This window comes from Galeopterus variegatus, unplaced genomic scaffold (genome assembly GCF_000696425.1).
Source record: "Galeopterus variegatus unplaced genomic scaffold, G_variegatus-3.0.2 Scaffold6268, whole genome shotgun sequence".
Taxonomy (NCBI): Eukaryota; Metazoa; Chordata; class Mammalia; order Dermoptera; family Cynocephalidae; genus Galeopterus; species Galeopterus variegatus.
The window spans coordinates 67810-75715 of record NW_007732379.1 but is presented as its reverse complement, the minus strand read 5'-3'; the positions used below and the strand labels follow the sequence as shown (position 1 = coordinate 75715).

The window sequence follows — 7906 nt, the reverse complement described above, 5'->3', positions numbered from 1 at the left end:
TTCCGTGTCCGGCAACGGGACCGCGAGCCTCGGTGTTGCTCCCGCGCCTCGCTCAGCCAGTGAGCGGGAACCGGTCTGTATGTGGGATCCGAACCCTCGGACAGGAGCACCGCAGCGCTTCCCAAGCGGCGCACCATCCAGTGCGCTCAGCCAGTGAGCGGGAACCGGTCTGTATGTGGGATCCGAACCCTTGGACAGGAGCGCCGCAGCGCTTCCCAAGCGGCGCACCATCCAGTGCGCCACCGGGCCGGCCCCTCCTCTTTTGACTTTGAATACAAATACTTGAAAAGCTCCAACTGCTTTGCTCAGCATTCAGCTGTGAATAGTCTGACCCTGTCCACGACAATGGGAGAACAGAGAGCAGCTCTCAGATGGGGATTTAATGAAAGCTCTAAGCCCATGAGTGAAGCCCCAGGACAACAAGAAATAAAACCAGGAGTCATACAAAGACATAGCAAGAGTCACAGTTGAATCAAACAGCTGGAATTTTAAAAGTGAAGAGACATCTTTAACCCCAAATAACTGCTATATGCCACCAACCTTCCCTCCAGTTGGAAAGAAGTCACAGATGCCCTAAGGCAGAAGTGTTCTAAGGACCCCGGATCCCCATCGGTTCCCATAACAACCCAACATCTGGCACTTAAGACTACCAGTCCTGCAGGAAAAACTGAAGGCAAAACTAAAATAGTATGCAAATGGCACTTACAATCATCATTAAAACCATTGGTCCCATGTAAATGATGATGAAGAAAAATGCAATCATGGCCAAGGTCAGGATGCCTCTCACCCACCAGTTCTTCCATCTAGGTTAGAGAGTAGGGGAAGGAGAAAACACCAGTTAAGAGTCCAGAAGAAACCAAAGCACAAACCCAAGGGGTATGGCTCTTCCTGGAATCTGAAGGCCCTAAACTCAGTTCTTTCCAGAGCACCTCCCTCACCCTGACAGAGGCACTACCCACATGCTGGCACCAATGCCTTACCCACAACCAAACTCAGCAGGTGTTCCAAGCCTACAGAAAAATACACCCAGCTTATGTCTTAAGGGAAGTATTAGGCGGGAGGATGGGAGAAAGGAAGGAAGTGGGGGGGAGAAAGAAAAGAAAAAGAACGAACCCAAGGGAAATGTAGTGCCCTCTGCTTCTGCAACTACTTGGATGGTTTTCTATGGCCACCTCTATCTGGAGAAAAAACTGAACATCTTTCCTGCAGCAGGATCCTACCTTGCACTGCCCTCACATCATTACAGTGATGATGATGATAATACTAAGCAATGATAGTATCAGTTAACACAAATATATGCAAGGCATTTATAAGGATGTTATATATACGAATATTACTTATTCAACCCTCAACACAACTAGCTTTTACAGATGAGGAAATGGAGGCACAGGTCTCACAGCTGGCAAATGGTGAAGCTGCAATTTGAATCCAGACGTCTGGCTCCAGAATCCACATCTTTAATCACTGCACACTACAGCCTCTCATAGGGACAGCTGGAAGGCACACACAGGAACACTCTGAGATAATGCTTTATAGCTGGTGTTAAAAGGGCTAGGTTCTCAAGATCCAAAAATGTTAACCCTAGATTCACCTAAGTTGAGATGTTTCCCAATTCTTCTTGGAAAATTTAAGGGATTGTTCACAATGAATGTATGTGGAAGGAGGAAAAGTAAACTTTGAACTAGAAACGTGGGCTTCTCAGCGAAAAGCAGCCTGCCCATTAATCACAAACACAAGCATGATCTCCCATCTCACACTGTCAGCCACCTCGCCCACCCCTATTTTCTTTTGTCCACATTATTTCTCCTCTTTGGACTGCAACCACCCAGCCCAGCCTAGAGCACCCTTCCAGGGCCAGGTCCTTTCAGGCTGGGTTGCCCTCCCTCCTAGCCACCCACTGTAGGGAAAGTGAAAATAAATGATCAGGATCCCTCGAGGGGTTCAAAATCTTGCCAAGCATTTGATATAAATATGCATATGTGCCCAGGTGTTCCTTGGTTATTGTCTAATGTAATTGCATATGAGCGCCCAGGCATCCTGGGTTATCGGACTTAAGTATAAAAGACTGACGGCTCTGATCCACAGTGTTCCCCACCCCCGGAATGCCCGGGGGCATTACGAGGAGGCCACTACTGCTGCTGGAGGCTGTTGCTGCTTGAGGAAGCTGAGGACTGAGCTCCTGTTGTCTGCCAACAGTTCCTAGGATCTCTCCCAATTAACCTAGCTCATGGACCTGTATGTGAGTGGTCTAGTGACCCAGCCCAGCATGTGAGAGGTCTGGTGACCCAGTCTGTACAACAGGTTTGAAGGGTGTGAGCCCTAGCCCAATACCCACTGTACTCACAGTCACTGCGAAGCACTAGATTATACTCAGTGGAGCCCTGGGCAGAGGCAGGAGGGCCTGCCCCACACTCCCTAATGGAAATAGGCTCAGCCCAGAAGACCAGGCTCTCTGAGGGCTCTGGGTCTTCCATGGCATTTGGACTGGTGCAAGGCCCCCAGCAAGCACCTGCATCATTAAGCCAGGTTACCTTGAAGACAATTTGGAAAAGGCCCTATTGAGAACCTCTGGGGTATCATCTGCAGCGGCTGGCGGGGGAGCAGGTTCCACTCGGCTCTCGCTGTCCGACGCAGTCTCTCCATCTACCCTTGCTTCTGACTCCGACTCCTAGACAGCAGAAACACAGAAGAGGAAAAAGGCAAAAATGCTGAGTAGACTATTGAGAAGTATATCCTGTCATGGGAGATCTGTGGGAAAAGACCCCACACAGGGCCTGAGGACCTGGCACAGTCAGGTGACAGGACAGAGGGGACTATCAGCAATCCAGACACTGTTCTGACATGTTCCGAAGTGGCCATGCTCAGCTGAAACAGAGGTGTGCATCTGCACTGCATACAATCTGCTTGATCCCCCTTGCCTGGAAGAAGAGGGGTCAGAGGCTCAGTCCAGAAGAGGGAGAAAGAGCTCCTCAGTATCCAAAGAACAAAAAAAGGAGGTCGTGCCTGCTTTTACTTTTACTGGGGTTTATCCCCAAGTCCACCCTTGTGCAGGTATACCAGGCTTATCCTACATTTATATAAGGGTTGGGCTGTAGGCACCCAGGAAGACCCATCTGCCTCTGCAAACCCCTCTCCACCAACACTTGAATGACACAGGGCGCTGCCCCTGCCCTGCCACAGCACATTGTGGACTCAGAGCCACCAGGGCAGTCGATGGCACTGACCAGGCTCTCTCAGGGAGAAGCTAGGTGTGTAGACGATTGCCTCCATGGACCAGTTAATGACAACACACCCCAAAGTCCAGAGTATTACTTCCAGACTTCACAAGAGCATGCCGCACAGCTTACTGGAGTCAGTGCTTGAGCCAGGAATGGTGCGCCTCCATCTATTCCCCACCACTAGGCCCCAGGCGTCAGCAGACCCTGCAATGTCACTCACACAGAGCTGCCATCCAGGTCACAGCCATGAAGGAAACACCTACAAGAACCCCTCCTCCCAGCCTGGGAGAGGGGACCAGAACCACACCAGCAACAAGCTCTTTACCCAAAGTACCAAGGAACAGGCTACTACTCAGATCTTTTATTTTTTAGAGGAATTTAGAATAGTTGCTGTGAGAAGAGGCAGAAGAGAAATCATATTACTTTTAGACAGTGTAACAATACTACTCAGAATTGTTAGAGCCCCTCACGGTTTGAAGAGCATTTTCTGAACCTGTGAGCTTCCAAGCAGTACTGGGAAGAAAGGAGGAATTCAGAAAAAGCCCTATTTACAAATAAGAAATGGGCTTTGGGAAGTTAAATGTCTGGCCCAACATATCATATTAACCCACATCTTCTGACTTCAGTGTGTTCATCCCATTAAATTTCCTTTTATTTAAGCATCTTAGAATCCATTTTATTCTTCAGTAAGAAATCTGGAACAAAGTAAACTAGAAATGGCAAGAGGATGTTTCACCACATCTTCAAAGATTTTGTCCTATATGTGTGCAAACACAGAAACAGTCACATACCTTTTTAAGCTGAACTAACAATTTGAATTTCCTGGACAACTAACAAACACATGAAACTGAACACTATTTTCACATGTTTATTTGCCATCTGGACACCTTCTTTTGCGAAATATCTGTCAAGTCACTGGCCAGTTTTCCTACTGGGTTTTCTGCCTTGCTTTTCATTGACTTGGAGTTTTTCATGCGTTCCAGATTTAAGGACTTTGTGTTACTAATGTTCTCCCAGCCTTCTCTAACACCCTCAACCACCTCTGCCCCAGGCAAGTTTAGACACTCCAGTCATTTGCTCTCCTGGCACTGGACCTTCTCCCTCTCAAGCATAGCCATAATGGGAACTTAGTGGGAGGTTTTTGTAATTGTGTGACCATAGCTCCCTAAAGACAGGATCATGACATCTTGCTATCATTAAATTTCCATGCCTGGCACACAGCAAAATACTTACTAATGGATGGAAAGGAGGAGGAGAGGAATTAATTCCAGGTGTAGTGAAGAGATATATATCCCCTGCCCTCATGGAGACAGCTATTTCTAAATTAATTTACAACTGTGATAAGACCACAGAACTGAGGGCCTCAACTAGTATGGATTGCTGATACAAGAGACAGCTGGTTTTGGCAAAAGACCTCTAGGCATGAGCTTGTCATTAGGGTCCAAGGGAAAGAGCCACAGCTTCTGATGTTGGGGTGCTGCTCCTTACTCTGCTACAGCCAAGCCAGGTGCCTCTGTACTTCATACTCTGAAGTCACCCAAGTGCCTCTGTACTTCATACTCTGTTCCCACCTTATAAAAGGGGGCCAGTGGGCCAAGCCCGTGGCGCACTCAGGAGAGTGAGGCGCTGGGAGCGTAGCGACGCTCCCGCTGCGGGTTCGGATCCTATATAGGACTGGCCGGTGCATGCGCTCACTGGCTGAGCGCGGTGTGGGCAACACCACACCAGGGGTTGCGATCCCCTTACCGGTCACGAAAAAGACCAAAAAAAAAAAAAGAAACTTTTCTAGGGCCGGCCCGTGGCTCACTCGGTAGAGTGCGGTGCTGATAACACCAAGGCCATGGGTTCGGATCCCATATAGGGATGGCCGGTTTGCTCACTGGGTGAGCGTGGTGCTGACAACACCAAGTCAAGGGTTAAAATCCCCTTACCGGTCATCTTTTTAAAAAATAAAAATAAAAAATAAAAGGGGGCCAGTAAGGGTCCACCTTACTTGTGGGTATTCCCTGAAGAAATATAACCAAACTCTCACCCAGAGCTGTGTCCTACTCCACTGCCCTGAGAGGTTCTGAAAAGCAGCAACAAGAATTATCCCTCTCCGGTTAGACTGAATGAAGACCGAAGCATTCAGAACTGCTTTCCATTCTTTTTTAATACTGACATGCACATCCCAACAGCCACCACCCGTAACATAAGGTAAGGATTCTATGATTAGGTAGCTCTGACCTCTAAACCTCAGGGCTTCAAAATGCAAGCACTTGGGCCCCACACAGGCCTCCCACTGATGTGCTCCAGGAGCATCTAGAAGTCACAGGGACCGAGCTGGCACACAGCAAGTGAGAGGGCACACACTTCAACAGGTACACGGTTATTTTTAACTTATCTATCCTGTTGTCAAGGAGACTCACAAAGGCTGCTGCTTCCCTAGGTGGGGAGAGGCAGGAATGAAGCCCAGGCAGGGTCCTGCAGGGAGAGGGGGCACACAGTTCCCGCCCTGTGCTAAGAGTCTCCCTGGACCTTCCAGGTCCCTTTTGTAAACCACTAGCCCAGCACAGCATCCTGCAATACTGCCAAACCTGACTCCTCTCCCTCCTTGTAGGAAGGGGTGAAGTGAAGAGAGGTATTGGGAAGCAGAAAGTAGTGAAAGGAGATATCACAAGGACATTGTGATTGTTGTTATTGCCAAGACTTCCGGGTGACTGGGATGAACAACTAAGAAACAACGTAAACACCCTAAAGGAAAAAGTCTGAAAGAGATTAACATTCTAGGTGTTTCCTGCCATTAAGCTGGTAACTTCAGGTTCCCTGGGCCTCACCTTAGGCCCACTGAATACACATTCTAGAGCCCGTAGCTGGAGGCATGCTCTGAGCAGGAGACCAGCACCTACAGGGCCAAACAGGCGGAAAGGGTAAATCCGAGAGGGGAAAGGCCACAGCCCATTGTGATGAGGTAGATTGATTTAGCTTATGCCATTTTTACTGTTTGAAAAGTGTTCTTGTTTGAAAGCCCCCCAACACCTGTGGTAAAAATTAAAGGTTAAAAATTGTCCTGTACTTAGAAAAATTCTAAGTTCTGCCTGCCTTTGCTATTTTCCGCCTATGCTGTCCCTGACTGATAACACCAAGAGCTGTATCCAGATGTATCTAGACAAGCTGAGGAAACCACCCTGTGAAAGTTTTTGCCGTCCCTACGTGATTAACTGGCTTCTTTCAGCTTCTGTTATCAGCTTGTGCTAGGCCTCCCCAAACCCCTTCCTCATGCCGGGAGGGAGAGAGAGAGGGAGGGAGGGAGGGAGGGAGGGTGTGTGTGTGTGTGTGTAACTATATGATAACTGTGTGTGACTATATGATTTTTTGCCTGTGTGACTATATGCCTTTAAAAGACGCCTTAACGGGCCGGCCCGGTGGCGCACTGCTACAGTGCGCCGCTTGGGAGCGCGGTGGCGCTCCCGCCGAGGGTTCGGATCCCACATACAGACCGGTTCCCGCTCACTGGCTGAGCGAGTTGTGGGCTCAGTGCCGAGGGTTGCGATCCCGTTGCCGGTCCCAGTCTGGTACGGGCGCGACACTGAGGGTTGCGATCTGTTGCCGGACACGAAAAAAGACAAAAAGGAAAAAAAAAAAAGACGCCTTAAACTTAAACTCACGGCTGCTTCCTTCCAAGGCTTTCTTGGAGGAACAGTCGCCGGCTGGCCAATAAAAACCCCCTTTTAAATTCTCAGTTGGGTGTTCTGGTTCCTTTTCCATGCAGCAGCCTCACAACACCATGAAGACAGAAGACAGAGGGGGCAAGTCAGCCAGCCCCCGGCTCCTGATCCCCAGCCCCCCAGGTGTGGATAACTCAAGAGAATGGGCCATAGGAACAGAAACCTAGGAGAACCTGGAGACCTGAGGTTTTCTGGCTCCTCCCCAGCCCACAGACAAAGGCCTTCTGCTTGGGAAATGGTTAGTGACTCCTGGGTCAAGGCATGAGTGCTGGCAGCAGCTTCCACAGTGGGCCTGGAAGGAAGCAGGGATCTGGAACCCAAGTTCCTGTCCAGAAGAAACTGAGCATGTTCATCAATTTGCTCCTCTGGGGGATGGCAAAACAGATAGATGTCACAAAAAAGTGTCTGCAGGAGCAAGCAACAGCCAATCCAGGAAAGCAGGGCCCTGGGCTGGCTCTGATGCTCATTACATTCAGCACAAGCCCATTCTCTAGTCTTCACAGTGGGGAAAGGACTCCCTATCTCAGATGGTTGCTGTGATGATCGTGTGGGAAAGCAAAATATTTCAGCCCAAAATATACTTCTTTGGTGTATTTCAAAATGGCTGATTTAGGGAGACTAGTCTGGAAAAACTGGAGTATCTAGAAGGCGACATTTTTGTGAGAAAATTTTACATCTGTATACGCACACGGCAAGGACCCTATTTGAGCTACTATCCATTCTGAGGGTAGCTGCAAGATCACCTGAAGTATTTTCATCACAGTATTTAACTTCTGCCTTTCTTCTTTCACGGGGAATGCCACCCTTCCCAGAGAAACCTGATCTCAGGCCATGGTTCTGGGGCTTCACTCTCTCTCTCATGAACAATGGTGTATAAGCTTTGTACCCCACTAGAAATTGGGAAACTTCACCTGCTCTGAGCAGGAGACCAGCACCTACAGGGCCAAACAGGCGGAAAGGGTAAATCCGAGAGGGGAAAGG

At 48.9% G+C, this 7906-nt stretch overlaps 1 protein-coding gene across 1 annotated transcript in view; it reads right to left on the bottom strand.

Moving 5' to 3' along the window:
• The window catches only part of CDS2 (CDP-diacylglycerol synthase (phosphatidate cytidylyltransferase) 2), a 68409-nt gene that overhangs the window by 15245 nt on the left and 45258 nt on the right, over positions 1-7906 (bottom strand). Inside the window, exons 2-3 of the mRNA XM_008590678.1 lie at positions 2532-2665; positions 707-803 (exon numbers count right to left, since the gene is read on the bottom strand). Coding sequence (XP_008588900.1) covers positions 707-803; positions 2532-2665 — 231 coding nt within the window. The remainder of the gene's footprint in view (positions 1-706; positions 804-2531; positions 2666-7906) is intronic.